The sequence below is a fragment of the Vanessa cardui genome, chromosome 8, assembly GCF_905220365.1.
Source record: "Vanessa cardui chromosome 8, ilVanCard2.1, whole genome shotgun sequence".
NCBI classification, from domain to species: Eukaryota; Metazoa; Arthropoda; class Insecta; order Lepidoptera; family Nymphalidae; genus Vanessa; species Vanessa cardui.
Window position 1 is genome coordinate 6,809,434 of NC_061130.1, and position 20,897 is coordinate 6,830,330.

At 31.9% G+C, this 20,897-nt stretch overlaps 1 protein-coding gene across 4 annotated transcripts in view; it reads right to left on the reverse strand.

Annotated features, from left to right (window-relative positions):
- LOC124532153 (protein numb) overlaps nt 1-20,897 on the reverse strand; it is a 38,897-nt gene that overhangs the window by 6,498 nt on the left and 11,502 nt on the right. Inside the window, exons 1-3 of one of the 4 annotated variants that reach the window (XM_047106876.1) lie at nt 16,406-16,499; nt 2,978-3,253; nt 1,913-2,064 (exon numbers count right to left, since the gene is read on the reverse strand). In XM_047106876.1, coding sequence (XP_046962832.1) covers nt 1,913-2,064; nt 2,978-3,184 — 359 coding nt within the window. In that variant the 5' untranslated portion in view covers nt 3,185-3,253; nt 16,406-16,499. The other 3 variants (XM_047106875.1, XM_047106873.1, XM_047106874.1) reach the window with 3 other exon arrangements.

Consider the following 20,897-nt stretch of genomic DNA (forward strand, 5'->3'; position numbering starts at 1 on the left):
AATTAGCATTCAATTTCATTTTATGTACGTAATTTTTTTATTTTAAATCACCAGCATGATTACGTTCAAATCTCAAGAGTCAATAACATTTATTTGGTTTCGTTGCAGACATACGAGTACAACAAGAAACAAGTGAATTACATAAACCTGTAACGAGATTTACCTTATTTGCACTGAATACTTTTTAATACTTTCAAGAGATAGTATAAGCTTGTTAAATAAGTTAGACAGTGCGCGTGTTGACACAAGAATATTCACAGCGAAGATTCAAAGATTAGAATAACATCGTGACGAGTCAATAATCAAGACAAGATAATGAAATATTCGGGACATTTATCTAAAAAAAGTCGCAAATAAAGGCGAAGCCGCAGGCCGAAATTAATAACTTTATAAAAAAAAATAAGATTTTCCTCTACTAAAATTTGCCTAACGCGGCTATAGGAGTTTACACTTCAAAAAAACTGGTAACAAAGTCAGCCAATAACGGTCCTTTATTTATTAGAAGATGGTGTAGAGATAAATCCACTAGGACTTTTCATTGCGAGTGGCAATATATCTGTAATCACTGGCGGGTTTTTCTGAAAATGATTTCCATTTCCACTGAGCAGAACTTGAAATAAAAACTAGGGTTTTAATAATCATGAATGTTCGGCCAGACTTAAACCTACGACATTAAGATTAACTTTTCTTAAGGAAGGGAATCAGATAGTGATTGTAACAACAACTATAAATGTTTACGACAGTCATTTGGTCCTTATCACGAAGATATAAAAGTGATTTTAAAATAGATTGATTAAATTAGTGGCGACTTGCCAGACCACGATTCACGAAAGAGGTTAATTTATAGTTTACATCTTCAGCCAAAGTGTGTAAGAGTAAAAATATCAGCTGATGTAATGTTTGTTGTGAGAGCTTACCGAAATAGAGCGCACGCTAGCCTATTGTATATTGTAACAGATTTTTATAATAGATTTTTTTGAGTACTATTCTTCCGTGTATTATTTGATGCAAGTGAAATCTATGTTTTCAAATATTTGCAGTTATTTTTGCGTGGTTATTATACAATATATTATTACTTATTATAAATATTATATTTGTACATTATATATACGCCGATAATATACCGTGGAGGAGGCCGCCTTCGCAAGTGAGCATAGCTATCTATATACCTTACAAGGCCACATACTGTCGCGGACTTTTCTGTAGGCCTCTTTAAAACGCACAATTTTCTAGAATTGAGTCTTAATACGTCTCAAAGCCGTTTGCTATGCAAGCATAAGAAATTTGTATTTTTTTGACAAAGCAACGTCATAGTTCAGACATTTTGCATAAAATATTGCAAATTATATAGACATCCATCCTCGTTTATCAGTCTCCATATTAATTAAAACCGCATCAATAGCCGTTAAGTGTTTATAGAAGTCAGAGGTAGAGCCAGAAAATAATACGAGATCTTCAAATGTTTGGCAAATACTCATTCTATAACTTTCTAATGCACACATTTTCGAAACCAATTCAAGCCTCTTCAATCACATTTCATACAAATGAAATCTAATTTATTGTCTAATACAAGAACATGAAAGTAAGCTGTAGTAAGTAAGTAATAGCCTGTAAATCTCCCACAGCTGGGCTAAGGGAGTCTGCCATTAAGGAGAGTTTGAAACATATTCCACCATGCAGTTCCAATGCGGTTTAGTGGAATGCACATGTGGCAGAATTTCGATGAAATTAAACACATGCAGGTTTCCTCACGATGTTTTCCTTCAGCGTTGATTTGCTTATATTTGTTAGTTTAGCATTTTGTCATTTATCTATAAAGATCTAGATTAGAATAGAATATATTTTTGTAATATTTGACTAAGCGTTTATGACACTTGGACACCGAGTAATGTCCAATAGTTGAGGCACTCACCTAAACCCTCGTTCATGATTCCTATCGGGCGCACAGAAAGACACTTTCTCGATGGTCTGATCTACGATAAGCCCCTTAGTCTCCTCTTCCACTACGCGCAACCCGTCTCCGCTTACATGCAACACAGCACGAACGGGACGTCGGCGAGAATTCTGCAAGATAAATAAAATTGTTTATGTTTAAAAACACGTAGCCTTTAACGTTTCCTTTCAACGACAAAATAACAAAGAATCAAGAATCAGCTTCCTGTGTTTTTGCAACGACGTTTTTCTTACCGAAATGACATTTTTTATACGTTTGGTTAACAGTAGAACGCACCGATGCTCATCTCTTGTAAGTCATAAACTTCCCTTTCCTTTATAAATAACTTTCAGCGGATTCGGAAGTACTTAATCAAGTACTTGACATTAGCTGTCGTGAGACACTTGTGTGACTTCAAGACTATTGTATTACTATTGTATCAAATAACCCTTTTTGTTTTTATGGAAGTTTTTTACTTTAGATTTTAGAATTGTATATTTGGGCTCAATAAATTTTTTGTACTACTTTAATTTTAATTGACTGTAACGACTGGGCAATAACAGGCAAATAGATATAAATATGAACTAAACGAATAAACTACTCGACAATGAGTTCATTGTACAAGAAAACCCTTTCGCTTCGATTTCGCCTTCATCATTCCTAGCAAATTTTTATATCTTAGACCTATTGAATTAGTAGTTTGATTCGATAGTATTGTATGATATTGATGACGACCTCCGTGGTCGAGTGGTGTGTACACCGGTTCTCATGGGTACGCCACTCTGAGGCCCCGGGTTCGATTCCCGGCCGAGTCGATGTAGATTACCATTAGTTTTCTATGTTGTCTTGGGTCTGGGTGTTTGTGGTACCGTCGTTACTTCTGATTTCCATAACACAAGTGCTTCAGCTACTTACATTGGGATCAGAGTAATGTATGTGATGTTGTCTCATATTTATATTTATTTATATTGAACTACTTGCCGAAATTGATCTAATAGAAATGATCTTAAATTTTATAAATTAGAAGTAGAAACAATAACTCACTCGGAGAACTTTAAGCGCCTCTTCGCAAACCTGCATGCCGCGGGACTCAAAGACCTCGACGCACCCGAGGTACTTAACAGGGAAGGTGCAGGTGCCGGCGCGCACGGCGGCCTCGTCCGCGTGCCATTGGTGCGGGCGCGCCGACTCGGGCGGGGAGCCCTTGCGGCGGCGGAACGACTCGCGGAAGGAGCGTCGCAGCCGCTCCATGCCGGCGCGCGGCGGCGACAGCGCGGCCCCGGCGCGCGCCCGCCTCAACGAACTGCGGACTGACGACTTCTGAAATCACAATTTTACTTGTTTAGTATATCATTACATAGTACAAAAACATAGTCGCTTACCGCTGCCCGTCTCTATGTATGCTTAGATCTTTAAAATTTGATCGAAACGGATTTTATTGCGGATTTTTAATAGATAGTGATTCGAGAGAAGGTTAGTGTATATAATTTTAATACAAACAATGGACAACATAGTAAAGAAAGTCTGATAAATTGATAATTTCAGATGTTTCTAAAGTAATGTCATTAATAAAAAAAACTGTAGGGAATTTAGATAGTATCGGTATTGCACACTCAATTTAGTAAATTTGAATTGACCGTATTGAATTTGACAGTAATATAAATTGTAATTTATTGTATTATTTTTTATTCAAATTGAAATTACTTTTACTTTAAGAAGAAAAGAAAGAAGAGAAAGAAAGTTTTTTGATTATATTAATTGATATGATAGTTTCAGACCTCTCATATAAGTACAGAATATATATCTATAGGTACTTATTAAAGCACAAACGCAATAAAGCAAACTCTTTTCTCTTTTACATTATGTACTATTATTTTCAAGTAACGTTAACTTCAATTTTACTTCCAAATTTTAAAATTGAAGAATATCTTTCACGGCCGTAAAGCAATCTATTTTTTTCTTTTATATATTACATTAAAAAAGATTATAGACAAAATAATATCATCACCGAATTTTTCCACCCAAATTTGCTTCCATACCGACCATGTGAGTAAATAATATATTTTCGGTATGTTCTCATTAGCGCTCATTCAATATTTACTTTATCTGAAGTACCTACTACGGCTTGAAGAGACTTTCTCTAGGCAAACTGAGCAACAAGATCAATTAAGGTGTGTATATTTGCATTCGTACCGTCCCGTTTACAAACCTCAATGTTTCTCGAAAGTTTCCGTTGAACATGTATAACTTAAAATATTCTATAATAAGATTAACTACCATTACCACGGGTTCAGACTCTTGGTACTACCGATAAGAACCGTAAAGATACTCACTAAACAAACAGTAGAGACAAAGGTACAATAATCACACTTTTTCATAAAATGCGTAGTAAATGTATTAATTATTTTTGAGTTCGTGTTATATTTAAGTCATTAGTTGTCGTTCGCGACTTATTTTTCGGCATAGACGAGTATATGTAGCCTGTCTCTTTGTGTATTCAAAACTTCATAATAAGAGATACAGTAGTTAAAATGTGAAAGCGTAACAAATACACAAAGCCGTTACCATGCATAACATTATTGGGGATAACTAGATATACTGAAATATTTCAAGGGCTTATTTTCAAAAATACCTACACTGTGACTATGAGTTGAAAGTACGTTAACACTAGCCGTTTACTTAAGAGACGTCGGGACAACCTACGAAGCAAATAGGTAGGACGATGTGTACTTGACTCTGTAAATAGACACCATTGTGTTTGTATGGCTTTCAGAGGGCGGTTGAATGCTTCTAGTCATTCTTAAGAGATTTAAACCTTATGTATAAATTTCAGTGACGTTTCAGTTAAACACAACGAATGATAAGACAGCTGAAGAGTATGTTTGTTTGAATGATCACATGATCTAACAGCATAGTTTAAAAAAAATATTATTACGTTATATATATGATAATAAGCAATTTAGTTAAGAAGATATGATATTATAGTTACAACAAAAGAGGCTGTATAGAGGAGGACTCATAACATTATAAAGGCGACAGTAACTCTGTATGTTTACTTCGTAAACACAACTGTACCATTGAACCAATTGTCATGAAATCTGACTAGGATAAGACCAGGTGCATACAAATAAAGGAAAATAGGGGACATTTTGAATATAAGAAAAGACGCGTACATAGTCGAGTCATTTCCAGTTTCTTAAATAATACAAAATATTATTTAATGTCGCAATGCAGTTGACAATTATGATAATTCAAATTTTATCTCATATTAAAATGTGCGAAAACCCAAATAAGACACCTGTGAATTGTGATTGGACGAAGACGATAAGATTGTGAACATTTATCAAATAATATACATTATACATAATACATATAGGTAGCGGAACGCGGCTGTGACTTACGTCATTTCGTCATTTAGTCGCGCTATGACAAAGTTATCCCGGTAGAGTTTAACATTAACGCTCGCATACATTAAGGGGACTACAGGAGCTAATTGCCCTTGAGAATCACGCGCACACACTTACACTAACGACAAAAACGGCATGTCCCCCCGCGCACTACGCTTAGCGAGGCGGCGAGATTACGCCTGAGTATTCCAATAGATGGCGCCGAACCGCCGCGCGCCGCGCCGAGCGAAAGCGAAGCGAAGTCAATTCTATCAATTCTATCAATCATAGATTTCATAAAAATAGACAGGACAACAGAATTGTTTCTTTGTGTCATTTAAAAAAATATGATAAAATTAAACTGAATTAATTAAACTTAAATTATTATTATTTTATGTACAAAAAATAGTTAATTTAAACATTTTTTTCTTTAATTTTTACTGTATCAATTCAATTAGTTGTAATACTAAATATTAAATCGTACCTATTTTTAAATATTGTAAGTTTGTTAAGCGATTTATTAAATAAAATTAGAACTGTTCGTAATTTGTACATTGACAAAAAGCGTAGAGTTTGTTCGTTTTACTAATATCGGTACACAAAGAAAAAAAATTAAGTTAAAAAAGTCAGCATCAAAAAGTTACTATAAAAATAATATCGTCAAGTCGGTTTAGTAGAATTATTGGTTAACTCGGTCAATCACAGTGGGTTTAGTCATAAATCTCATAAAAATAGTTTGGATATTAGAATTATTTGTATTGTTTTTGACTGATATTTGAAATAAAACTGATTCAATTAAATTCAAATATTTTTATTTATTTTTGGTTTAACAAAAAAACAAATAAATTTCGTTTCAATTTTTTTATTAAAATATTTTTTTTAATTATTCGTTCGTCGTCGTTCGTTATTAAAATATCTTGGATACTTGCAATCAATATTTCACCCACTTTCACTGAAGCTACGAGCTAAAATTTTTCAATTGATACTATTTCCAATCTTTAAAAAATATTGAATTACGTATATGACACTTCTAAATATTTTAGTTCTTTGGTTCACAACAATTACATATTTCAAGATGGCCCAGTGGGTAGAACGCGCGCATCTTATTGCGGGTTCAAACCCAGGCAAGCACCATTAAATATTCATGTGATGTGCTAATTTGTATTTATTTATTTTTTTATTATTAAATTTCATCCATACATAACTATATTTCCTATTATAAACAAAATTGATAAAATTAAACTCTAACGTAATAGAAATAGCTTCCGTGTTATTTTTTTTTCGATTTTCTTAATTCTGAAAAAATAAATGCATAGTTGTTAGGAATTAAATTTTAATAATTATAAAATATATAAATTTATATTTTTAAATATAGTCCTTTAAAAATAATAAAATTTTAGTTCAGAGTGCGGGGATCGAACCCGCACATTCTTCTTGGACTTGCTTGTCAAGTTTGGTCAATACCAAATACTCCATGGTGACTGTAAGAAATATGTCGAAAAATCTGATTCTATGCGAACTAATTGCATTGTTTTTAATAAATGTTTCCAATAATCATTATTTATAATATATATATATATGTTTACTAATTAAATACTCTTACCTTTTCATATTATCTTTCATATGTTCGGCTTTTTAATTTATATGAACGTTTTTTAGTTTTCTTCACAGATTGTACTTTATTTCCTATGTTTACAAAATTAAACTTTATAAAAATAACTTAACAAAAAAATAAATGGCTAACTACAACTAGACTATTTTAACTTAATATATTTATTTACATAAAAGAATAATATTCGACAATTAATTTACAATTAAAATTACTCAAAAATAAAATCTACGAGATTTTATTCGCAACGATGCGGTGAAAAGAGCGACACGTCTGTATAGCAACAGGCCTCGGCCGGCAGTGTCTGTACGAGGCGCTCACGCACACATGCTTACGCATTTTGGTCGAAAATAAGAAAATCTGATTTAAAAAAAATCTATTGATTTTACTAAATAATTATGATAATAAATTTTTAGTATATTGTTTGTAGAATAATCTGACAAAAGACCAAAATTATTGAAGGTATATAAGTGTAGTTAAAAAACAAAAAAAGACTTTTTTAGAGGTAACTTTGCGATTTTTTTCTATCGTACCAAATTAATTACATCATGTTTTCAACACAATTAATAACTAGCATCTATCCTGAAGATTAACATATATTTTTTTCATTTGGTTTATTGCATTGGATTATATAGTTTTTGGCATTTTAAAACTTGCATTTAGCTCATGTAGTCCCCTTAATCAGTCCAGTCGGAGGAGACTACGATTTGAATATTTAATCGTTTTCTGGTTACTTATTACACTTGTAAAACAATGACGCAGAGTAAAACTATAAGTATACAATAATTATTATTGAAACGTGAGATCAGTATTCATATAGTATAATCATGGCAAGGTTTTTTAAAACGTCAAGTTACAGTGTTGAATTAAATGTAAAGCTATCACTAATATTATACTACTATAATACTAGTAGTTATACTGCTATTAAAAGTAGTATTAGTCTGTTTTTATAGGTAAACATTTAATTTTTAAATAATTTTAATAAATCAAAATTCATCGTGTAATAATTAACTTTTCCTATGTTTTAACTGACTTAATATAATAATTAAATTGATAACATGAATAAATCTGTCAACATAACAATTAACATACATTCAAGTGTACACGTTATAGAAGATAAAAACTAGCCAATAATAATTAATTATACATTTGTCCTAAAACATAAGAACAATTTGTTGAACCAATATTTATTTATTTTCGGGAATCAATACAATAATTCAAAACATTTGATAGCAAAATAAATCACACAAAAGATTAAGTAATGAACAGATAATCGAAAGTAATTTAAAGTGTAAAAAAAAAATTTACATGAAACCTATTTCTCGCATCGTGGTTCGAAATTTAAAATTAGATTATTGACGTGACAGCGTGGCAGCCAGAATGTTACGTTCATATTTTAAATTTTAAATATAAAGTATGGATACAAAAAATATGAAAATCGCACGTTGGATCCTCTTCAACGCTACCCTATTTTCAACACGAACGAACTCGAGAGCCGTATTAATTTTAAAAACCAGATGTTATTACGTTACGAGTTTGCTTTACACATCTCTATTTCACAAGCAATAAAATTGTTTCAACGAATTCAATTTTAAGGTCGCTTACCAATTACGAATCTATACAAATTTTGTATACATTCTCATGAAATGCTTGCTATTTTGCAGATAATTTCCTAATAATATAGTTTCTGAACGACTTAAAATAAGAGAAAATACTCGTATACTTGACGTATAGGGGGGTTCTTGATATCTGTTCAGAGGTCAATCAAAAAAGTTAGTGGTCAGTGGGGGTCATTAAATCTTTCAGTCTTTAAAGAGCATATTAATTAAGTGTCATCAGTGTCTGACAATCTTCGTAGTCTTTTTTATTGAATAACGTGAGAAATAAAATCTATTTTTTTATTCAAAATCTGACGTTTCTCATAATCACAAGTTTTCAAATTTTATAAAATGTTTTTAAAGTAGCTTACTTAAACGCCTTTCGGGTTCTTCAGTAGTGTACCTAGTCTTAATATCCACCCATTTACTACTACTGGCAACATCATTATGGCTGTTTTCTCAAGTATAATACTTGGGTCTAGAATTATTACACTGTTTAATGTTTTCTCTCAACTACAACCAGTACTCTTGCCATAAAGACTAACAAATTATCGACTATAATAAGATTGCCCTCTGATTATATAACGCAAAAAGAGCTTTCATAGTCCACGCTACTTCTTGTTTCTATGCCTACACTCACCCCTACAAAATTAAAGATTAATAATTCGACCTACTTTAAAAATAGCAGAAAAAAACTGAATTAAGTTTTCTACGTTAATATTTGTACTATTTTACTAACATCGGTTTCTAAATTAATATGTAAAATCAAATTAGGTAGCATAAAATATGCACAATAACGTGATATAGGATAAATTCAATCATTAACGTATGCATTTTATTTTAATTACACCTTCCATTATAAGTACAATAAAATATTTTCGGAAATCGTCATTTAATAAAGATATCACATCGTACCTAATAAGTACATTGAGTAAGTTCTTTATTAAATATAGAATGCTTAAAAAAACCTTACAGACATTTTGTCCACTAGCTAGAATTTAAAAAGGTAAGCTACGTAACAAATTTATTATAGGAATTATTTAGATGGAAAAGAAGCGTTCCATTATTTTATATACTTATGCAATGCTCTATAGTCACTTCAACCTTGAAAATATAAATACCGGTCATTCTACGGCATTCGCTGACAACTGTAAACTCAGACGACGACAATTGGATTAAATCAATTACTTCGAATTATGCAACCAATTCAAGACAGAAACATTAATTAATTACAGCCAGTTACTAAGATTGTTAATTAAAGTTTCTGGGTTTGAAGCTGGAAGGACTTTGTCGAAATTTTTAATTTAATTTATATCGACTTCAGGTAACTGAGAAATATTCAAAACCATTAAACTTTTTTTTCTTTCGAGATAAAGGTTGTGTTTGCAGCTGCCGTTGTTCAATACACGGACGAAAAAAAAAAAACTAATTTCAACAAGATATAACATAAGCCCAATGCACGTTTATTCTTAAGTTCAACGAGAAATATTTAAATGTATGTCATAAAGCCTAGTTATGAGTTTTAATAGTTTATAACTCGAATAAAAAAAAATCTGTCCTAAATGATTATGAATGCATTTTGTGTCTTCAGTATGACGTCATGTATTGTATTGTGTTTAATCAGAAACAATTATCGGTTTTCAAAGCCATTTGATGCGTCCAAGCATATTGGCACAATAGATATTAATGTAGACAAATGAAAAGTTATCGTACCATTTTCAGATCTGCATTTTGAGTTTGGACACGATCAAGCGGCTCATGCGGCGATGAACCCTGGTTGCCCATATTGAATATTAATATCACTGACACTAACAGGTAATATTCTCACACACTTAATAAACTTCACATATTATTTCCATTATACACTTGAAGATCACGTACAATGCAACTTAGCACGTTCGAAATATAACACGACTATAACGGCTGTTTCGCAATACTACGTTCACGCGTAAATTTATTATTTAATATACGTTTAATCTTCATTTGAAGAACTGTTGTTATTCGTATCAAAAAGAGATAATTATTACGAAGAATTTGATACTCCACAAACATGGCAAAGCTTAAACAAACAATGTTGTAGATCTGCGGTATGTAGTTATGACCTTGACGACTAGTTCTTACTAAACTGCCTTTTCACGGTCCACAGTCATTAATTACTTCCAAATTAATTGTTCGAGTCACGATCACACTAATTTTAAATCAGACAAATATTATAAATTAAACTGATATATTAATTTTTAATCTGATGATTTTGAGATGCGGCAGTCACAAAAACGAAATCGTGTGAATTCGTTAACAATAAAATTTAAAAACGGGGGTCAACTTTTCCCACAAACGATGAATAAACGCAGAGAGGCACATTGAACCCGGCACCCGGTTCGCGGGGGGAGAGAGGTAGGTAGGTAGCTGGGAACGACAGCCGATGCCAGCTGAACGTTATTTTTTCCCACAGCATTGTTCTTTGGACCGTAGCATGTAGCGTTTACAAAATTAAGCCACTTTTAGTACACGATATAAGCACTGATTTATTACTTTTTTGATACTACACTACATTTTGACTAGAAGAAGAATTTTTAGTAAAGACGGAAAGCTTAGAATAAAAACAGCGCGCGCGCCGCGCGTGAGGCGGACAACTTTACTGTCGTACTGACTGGTCGTACGGCATGCGGTGTGCGTGAAATGTGAATCGCACAAACCCTGCAGTGTAGTCCCCGTCCGCCCCGTACCGCGCCCCGCGGCCGACCGGTCCTTTGCATTGTCAAGATTGACGAACGGTGAGATCATCGGGCATACACACTTTTCATTTAGATGGGTTTTATCTAAAACATATTCGATCCCGGAAATCATTCGTGCTTACTGTGATTGATTGAATTACATTGAGATCAAGATATACATCTTCAATCACAAATATGAATCTTTGCCGAAAATTTACAGAATCAACTGAGCCAAGGTAAGTACTTGTATCGAAATTCCGAAGATGTTCTACACATGTGCCCACGCAACAGCTGTTATGGCGCGTGCGAGTGGGACGGACGCAGGTGGTACTGACAAAGCTTTTGAACCATTGGCATCTGAACATATGTCGCACATGAGATACTTGTTGAGTGAAAAGTGAATTATTTTTAGAAGATCTCACTAAATTAGATGACTGTTCACAAACGTGAAATAAAGTGCAATAAAACGAGAAATCCGGTATATGAAGTCCGTTTCTTTATGTAATCTCTGTTTGAGTCATACAGGTCACATTCGTCATCTCGCTTGAGAGTGGGTTCAAATATTTTATTTACAGTACAGTAACAGAGCTACTTACAGTAAGGATGCTCATTATTGGTGTATCGTATGGAATTTAATTAATATTTCCTTGAATTTGAATTTGTTTTGAGATTTTTTTATTATACTCATTGGATTTATCATAATTGCAGTAGTTTATGTACAGGAGATAATACACACAAGAGTCTAGAGAGAGTCAATTTACATCGTAAACTACATCAATTTGTTATAAATATTATATCCATAATGGTTGCTTGATAACTGTCAAGACCTACTAACCCCATTATTAATAAACTATTATGAATTAATTATTTATTACCACAGCAGTAAATTACTTGGATATAGTTCCGAAAAGCTTATTTATCTTTTTCCTTGAAATATTGTATACTCATTTATTTTGACTCACTGAAAAAGAATGTGATAATTAAAAACAGCACAAATTGAGACTGATAGTTATTGAGCCTATTATTATTGCCTATTTTAATTGGTATAGATTTTTCCTTTAAAATAACTTCTCGGATAAATTGTTATTTGTCAATGCTATTCTATTTAAAAAACAACTGAATCAGACTAATTAACATTAGCTATAATCAGTTCCTTTATTAATATTTGATAACCTTTAAGTAATTATAATAGGTAGGTTAGATTATCAATTACATTATTTACATAATTATTTGACCCATTTTATAATATTTGTAAATTTACTGTAGTGTCTACTGCAGAGCATGCAAAATTAAGTGTTGGTATCGTTCGAGGAAACCCTTTAGATTCGTAATGTTGCGAGTTAAAACGTAACTTTTCAGACTTCTAATACTTGAAAGCGAGCGGAGGGATTAATTGAGAGGTTTTAAGCTGGGTGTCATATACTTTAAACAAGTTTATGTCTTAAATTTTCGTCCCCTGGAACACCTTTTTCTGCTTAATAGATTCCTAGGTCTTGTACAGTCGAACTCTCAATCGATTAAGAATTGAATCGTCACATTTTAAGATATTTTTGAGCAGGGGTGTCGAGTGATCCATACCACAATAGATGACACTAGTCAAAGATAGATCGGCAATTTGGCAGGAGAGCCATGTGTGGGAGGGCGCCATGTTTGTTCACAAAATATATGGACCCCAAGTCATATCAAAACCTGCTAGGAGATCACTCAATTTTATCCACCGGTTTAAAGATATTTTTATTACTATTATTAAATATACGAAGTTACAAATCTACAAGAACTTTAAAAGTAGGTTAAAATCGATTGCTTAGATTTGTTTATATTCTAACTTTATTACTGACAGACAAGTGATGATAATATATATCGTGTAAAAGTGTTTCGAATAACGTAAACTTCCTCACAAAATTCATGGAAATACGTTTTATAGAATTCATTACTCAATTTGGTTTTGAGGAAAATTACAAATAGCTTAGTAATAATCCGTATTAAAAGTTTGCTTCCCACACAAAACAAGTGAATAGCCGAGGATGCAGATGATCAGGTGAAAGTAGTTTGTCGGCTATTTCATTATTTATCTAAACATGATGAATGATAATGATGACAAATATTTTAATTATGTGTTCAAATTAACCTTAGACTAGACGTAATATATTAATTTAAATAACTACATTTATATATCTTTTATATATTAAGTAATTATATGAATTAGGTAATATCTCAAAATTAAACAAGGAAACATTAATTTTCAAAAATTTAAATGCAGAACGGTTTTAGTTTAAAATTATAATACGCTTCAAGATTCAAACATGCTATATTTGCCTCGCGTGGTCTTTATGAATTCTGAACAAGCGCCAGCTATAAACACAATTCAAATATATACCATACGATTATGTATGTATGATAAGTTATATACGCTAGAAGAAATGATAATATTTAATTTGTTTTTATTTGAAATAGACTCGATGAAACAATGGTTTATTGAAGCCAAAACGTTGTGCAGATGAAACCGAGGACACTGACATGGTTACGCTTATAGAGACCATAAAATTGCCGCCTCTATTATTATCTATTCTGAAGTTTCCGCCAACTATTTCAGAGCATTCATCGAAACAACCGTTATGCAACGTCAGGGTTGACGGCATTCAAAACTAAATATAAAACAATATAGCTACATCTGCATAATGAGACCTATATTTAATTTTGATTGTTATATTTGATGTTGATTTCCATATAGTGTTTATCTAAAATTAAATTAATGCAAATAATTAAATAGGATAAGGTATAATTCTATTTGTTAAGCTCATTTCTGTTTGTCTAAATTAAATTTGCTCCAACGGTGCGAAGGAATATTATATTCAAGGGATAATCGTGGCTGTTATACTCTAATTACTGGTGTGAACTTGCAATAAGGTGTTCAATAAATATTACTATGGCCGTATGACGGAAATATATTATGTTACACATATTATGCCAAAAAATAATTCCTCAGTTTTTGTAAAGAGTTCTTCTGTCTTTTTTGCGGCAAAGAGAAATCAAAGAACCGTATCACAAACCCTATACGGTTACGCATGTGCAGTTAATTTTTATAACGGCTATATCACTGCTTTAGGTAGGGTTATGAAACCTAGTTGTTCTTGCTTTGCTAAATTTGTAGGAGAATCGCTTTTATAAGAATTATTGACTCCACAATATTATGATCACGTTCGGAGCAAAGCGGATGTCACGATTATGTGAAGAGACTGACAATGTAGGCTTTCAACGGTCTTCGCCTCCAGTTGGCAACTATCATTCATAACGATCGGATATTTTGTATATCCAACGCGAGTTGTTAACCTGACAATAAAAAATAATTGTGGTCGTGTTTACAAAATTGAGCATTAATTCTCGAGGCACTTATAAAAAAAATCCTTAAGAATCACTGCGCGATAGAACGTGTTTCTGTTTTTGTCAAAACGGCGCAGTACGGAGACGAAGCAATGACAGCTTGGACCATGTTTAGCTGGAGGAGATTATACAGTGGAAGGGGTGTTGATAGCGGGGAAGAGAATCGATTGGAAATTCCGGCGGATAGCAGACAATTAGTGTACAACGTGTATGTTTACTTCAGCCGGCGTCCGGGCAGAAGCGCGAAAACTTCGTTAACGAAAACTGCGCGCGCAACCATGCTACCAAGGGACATCGTTGCGGATATCATAAGAGACAAATATCGAAACTGAAATGTTTGTATTTAGTCTGTATCTTTTTAATAACTATGAATTTATTTATACACCAAACTAACGTAAGATAATAACTATGTAATAGGGTTTAAGTCTCAATCACAAAAAAAATAGATTTTTCTAAATGCAAATTTAATAATATAATAATATGTACTACATTATTATGAAGTAAGGAAGCATGTCGTCAACGTATATAGTACCTAATGTGTTTCCAAGTTTTGCTATTTCTTTCAAACTATTTTTATGATAAGGACGCTTAAATTTAATTTAATTGTAAAAAAAATATAACATTCTTATTTAAAAAATTAATAAACTTCTATATAGTGTTGTCGTCATCAGTACAAAGTTGTTTGCAAAACTATCGATTAGGTACAACTGAACTATTGTATCAAGATTTTAACCATACATATTTAAAAACATACTAACAAAGAGATTATGAGGAAATATTTTTATTTTTGCATTTAAATAAGTATAAAGCTTGTTACGTCAGGCGACAAAAACTCAAGGGGTCAGGTCGAACCTGCGTCTTTCACACAGACGGCCCGGGTACCGGTGAGCTATTGAGAGGCATTATAGAAGTGAATATTATTGTTTTAATTACTTTCATTGTATTGATCTCATTTCTAATATTGCATACGATGTTGTATTATGTACAACTGTATTCAGTTGGCAAGTAATCGTATTAAATAGATGTGTATCTATTATAATTATTATCGCAATGATAAGGTATTGCAAATTTACCTATGTAAATAATTTTGTTTACGTTTTCGTCTTTCAAAGTTTTAAACGTTTCGAACATAAAATTAATGGATTAGTTGTAAATAACGAAACGGTTTTTGGTCTTGACCTTAATTTGTTGGGGCATTAAAATTAAAAATGCTTAAACTCGTTAACGTTTAATACCTAATTACATAAGTATTTCGTATTAGATTTCTTCACTTTAAAGCAAAACGTAACAAATTTAATGTAATAATAAACTATTTAAACAATTAATTCCTGCTTTGTTTTATTATTTAAATATTATACGACACTCACTCAAGATACATCCATTTATTTTGTATATTTTTCCATCAGTTTAGTAAGTCTAATTATCTTATTAATATTTAATTAGTTCTTGGTGTTGGAGGAGAAAAGACTTACAAGAAATATACCTTATAAGCTAAAACATAAGTTCTCTTTTGAATTTCAACACAAACAATACAAATAATAGCACAGTTATATTATATTTATTACACAGAGTATACAGCTGCTTTATTTGTATTATGCGAAGAGAGCATACTTACAAAGTACAATGTTCCTGAAAAACTCCAGAAATATAACTTTTTCACTGAACTAGAATAAAACCGTATTGTTTACAATTACAATACTAGCACTTTTTTGTATAACTGAAGCCGTACACTCGAGTGTTGTGGATGTTTGAACGTTTTTTGTTATTTGGTACTTCGTACGAACCAAATATGATTTTGCGAGGTTAAGACGCCCTAAGATGAAGTGTAGACGTCGCTAATTACTTCACTGCACTGACTATTTCAGGCGTGCGAACACGCGAAAGCCCAGCACACTCTGATTCACACGGAACAACTAGCGCGAATGTTTCGACACCTCAGATATTGATGAAGGTTAAACCTTCTTGTTCTATAAAAAGGCACAGTTGGCTCAGGCCTTTTTACTAGATCGTTTTAATTCGAACATGTTTATGTTCTTGTTTCAGATGGCAAAAATTAAAATGAGGTTTTACTTTCATGAGCACAAAAACATCAATAAAGTTCACGGCTTTCGTATAAGTTGAATTAGTACATAAAATTGTGCCTGGGTACAATTTCTTCTGGTTTCACCCAGACGCTTCCTCCAGTTTAACGAGGCATTACGTTTAAATTTTAATATATTATTACGTGAACTTGAAAATAATCGTTCTTTTAATATCCTTGAAAAAATGTTCGAACGTTCAAGATTAGATTTTTCTTTTTCATTACATACACTTTAAAAAAAAACACAGGCCAAAATAAACTTAACTAAACAATAATGCAATGATATCACAATAAGAAGTTAAAATTGGGGTTGGTGTTGCGATTAGGTACGTGTTAGGAAGCTAATAAGCGCCTGTTTATAGGTAATCATAAGAGCAAACTGTTCTACAAGTACAGAAAAACATATTCGATGATCAGTCAGATACGACTTTGCACTCCCATACATGTTTATATAATTTTTCTGGTATCTATTCTGAACTCGTTTACTTATGATCATTTTGGTTACTTAATATTTTAAAAGGGTAAATAAAATAATTAGTTTTAGCCGAGACACTAAAGGTAGAAAGTGGTAAAATATTTGATTTAGAGCTTGCGTCATTTTTATCTTTTTTATTCCGCGACGAAATTCATTCAAGCGGAGAATAGATTTCAAAGAAACATTCAAATTTGTTGATTTGAGAAGCGTTGATACGTGTATAAAAGTCACAGTCAATCAGTCACAGATTTATCTTCTAATATTGATTTATTAATTCATTAAAATTTAATTGTTTATTTAGATCTCTAATCTATCCCAAACGAAAATTATTAGATTTTTTATGCCACCGATCGTAAATGACCACCGCCACCGCCAATAGTAATTGCTGTATAAAGTTTTAACCATTTCTTATATAACAAATGCAATATTTTGTCCCTTGTGCCTGTAATTACACTGATCCATTCAACAATCAAACTAGAACAGAACAATGTAAAATATTATTTAAACGAACCTTGAATTAACGTATTTAAAGAATTTAATTTGCTTTTTTTATTTCTTGATGTTATGTTTTTATTTATAAACCACCAGTTCTTCTATAAATACTAAAATTTAATTATACGTGAAGAGGTGCTATAACAAATACAACTTTGAAAACGTCATTTTTCGCGAAGCATACTGAAAATCGTAGATTATTCAAGATGTCAACGTATAGCATTAATTGAATATCGAAGTTGTTCATTTGTGTTTAGGCCTGTGGTTAGTTAATTGGATAGACTGTACGTACGGACGTATTCTATTCGCTAGCTCTACTCCGTTTTCAAAAGCTAAAATATTTATGAGTATTACGTAATATTCAACTCATCAAGTGTCAACTTTATGTCATTAACCAAGAGATACGCATTCATCAACAAGTCTTTTCTCCTCCCAAGTTTGTTTAAATTAATTGATAACTTTCAACTTAAGAGCGAAGGGTAATAGCATTATCTAGAGCGAATACTTACTCTTTCATTTGAATTTAATCAGAAAATAAAAACGTTTTTACAGTTAACTTACTTCATAAAACAATAAATGATCACACAGACGCATTGCAAACGTGACAATAAAAACAGAAGAGTTTACATTATGTGTTTACCTTTGTAATTGTTTACAATCTAAATACATATGTCGGTAATGTAACTGTAAAATGGCGTGTATTTACATGAAAAATATTTATAAGTACACAAATTGAGGGTTGCTAAATGACTAACGTAACAAGTACCGTTAGTTTTGAATTTTTTTGTCAATTTTTCGTCTATCGTTACATACTTGTTAATACAGATTGCCTTGGATGTGGCTGGCACGACTTATTCATGGGGCAAGAATTTGACACTTATTTGACCGCTATAATAAAAAGGGCCATACCAAGGCTGAGAAATACCCCAAGATTCAATATGCTGATCTGAGACAGACAGATGCTGAGGGCGTCGGGGCGTCACGGTGGCATGCGTAAGAAATCAGTGGGTAGTCTGGCACTCGGCCAGGAGTCCCTCTACTATTCTCTCCCCCGCTTAGGGTAGGCAATAATTAATTTAAAGCGTCGATAAAAAATAGTTTGGATATTCAAGTATCATCTTTTTTTATGATAACTCGCAATCGGTTAGCTATAAAAAAACTAATGTTAGTTGGAACGTAGGTAATAACTTTTTTTTTTTAAGATTATAATTTTTTTGCAAACCCATTTGGGTACGTACCCTTCTTAGATATTCTAGCATCAAACAGTGATACTCAATATTGTTGTGAACTAAAGGAATAAAGGATATAACAATATTAGCTCCCAAGTTCGAGGGCGTATGTAAGAAATATTTAACATTTCTTACAGCACTATTTTTTATGACCACTTTGCTCGTGAGTCTACCTACTACTATAAAAATAAATCTTGTCTATTTGTTAATATTATATTTAGGTAGCGCTGTAACGCATCAATTGATCGCTATGACATAACTATGTACATATGAAACTTATTACAAGTATAGTCTTAATCAATAAAAATATATATTTTTTAATTTAGTATGGATGCTTCTTTGCTAGTAAAAAAAAATAAGCTTTCGATTAAATTTTAGGATAGTGTCGCTTGTGGCTAAAATTATCACGCCAAGTATCGTGACTATTTAAATCTTTTTTACTGCTTACAAAGACATGAGATTAATTTGTTATTATAAATAAAAACATTTCGTTTCATACTTTAAATCGATTCAAATGTTTTACCTTTTTTTAAACTTTGATATTATGTTTTCAAGGATAAGTATTCGAACAGATATTTTAAAATTCAATATTTTTTATCCGCTTAGAAATCACGTATTCAAGGTCAAGTATGAAATACAACATCCCAGGAAACCGAAGAGTTCTCATAAAAACAACATCTCAATACACGAATTACAAAGTCCACGTGAGTTACGGCCACGCAGCTTGTAGGTATATTATAAATAGCTTAAAAACGTAACAGATCATGAACATGTCACTAACGTAATACCTATTTGAATTCCATGGCTTTAAATAGGTTCCACGATTATAACTCATCCTTTTTTATGTATTGTAACAATTGATATTTTTTTTTTTAACGTGTAGTTTGCACTAGATAATCCACGTCAAACATTATGAAGGATAAATATCTAGATTCTGCGTCAGTTTGAATGAATTCATATAAATTACATTAGACATTTAATAAAATATATTTTAAAAACACCATCTAACCTTCAACGAATGACATTGTTCGCAGCATATATTATGACGTCGTTTTTGTGCTATATGTTAACTTTTAGCAAATTTTAATGTCAAGTCAAACAAATATTAGATACGTTCAAATTATTAAAAAATTAAGAAGCAAATTATTTATGAATGATCTTCGTTGCGGTAATGCATTCAATAATTGCTTACCTTGTAACAATATTTAATCATTGTTATTTGTTGTTAATGAAACAACTTAGTAAGGTTATTCTAATTTCGAATTGTGTACAGCTTGGACCATTAATTCTTGGTCCCTTTCTTTTCCTCATCTACATAAATGATTTATCCGGTTCTTGTCTTATCTGATAACTGAGAGATAGTCACGTTGGCGATATTTCATTGATTATTTTATACATTTACACGTGAACATAATAAAATATGAAATAAACATAAATCACTTTCTAATCACTAAGCAGCATAGCTGTAGCCGCAAGAAATGGTTGTTTACACAAAAAGGCCACATTGGACTTACGCCTCTTATTATTTAAAATAATACCTATCAATATACAAGAATACGAAGACGTGAATGAATATATAAAAAAAGTATTGATATTTTAATATTGGGATATGTTAAAGTACATGAGAGTTGATATTCTTAATAGCCTATATATTAATAAATTTGCGAGTAGACTCAGTTCTGCATCGTATGACGTAAAAAACTGAATTGATGTTTAGGGTCTGACTGGGCTCTTTTATTTTAGATATTTAATATTAATTTAAAACAAATCAGGCATGACAAAACTGTTGCATATACAGTTGAGCCTAGGGTATTTCTTGCTACTATCCTATCTCCAATATTAAAATAATCCGGTACTGTAAATATCTGAAATCGTTATGACAATAATTATTATATCGAATGCATTTTGACTAACTACGCTCGCTGTTTTCGTGAAGAAATCTTTTTTTATGTGAGAAACAAACTAAGATAATACTTTTTATCATTGTACATTGTATAGTT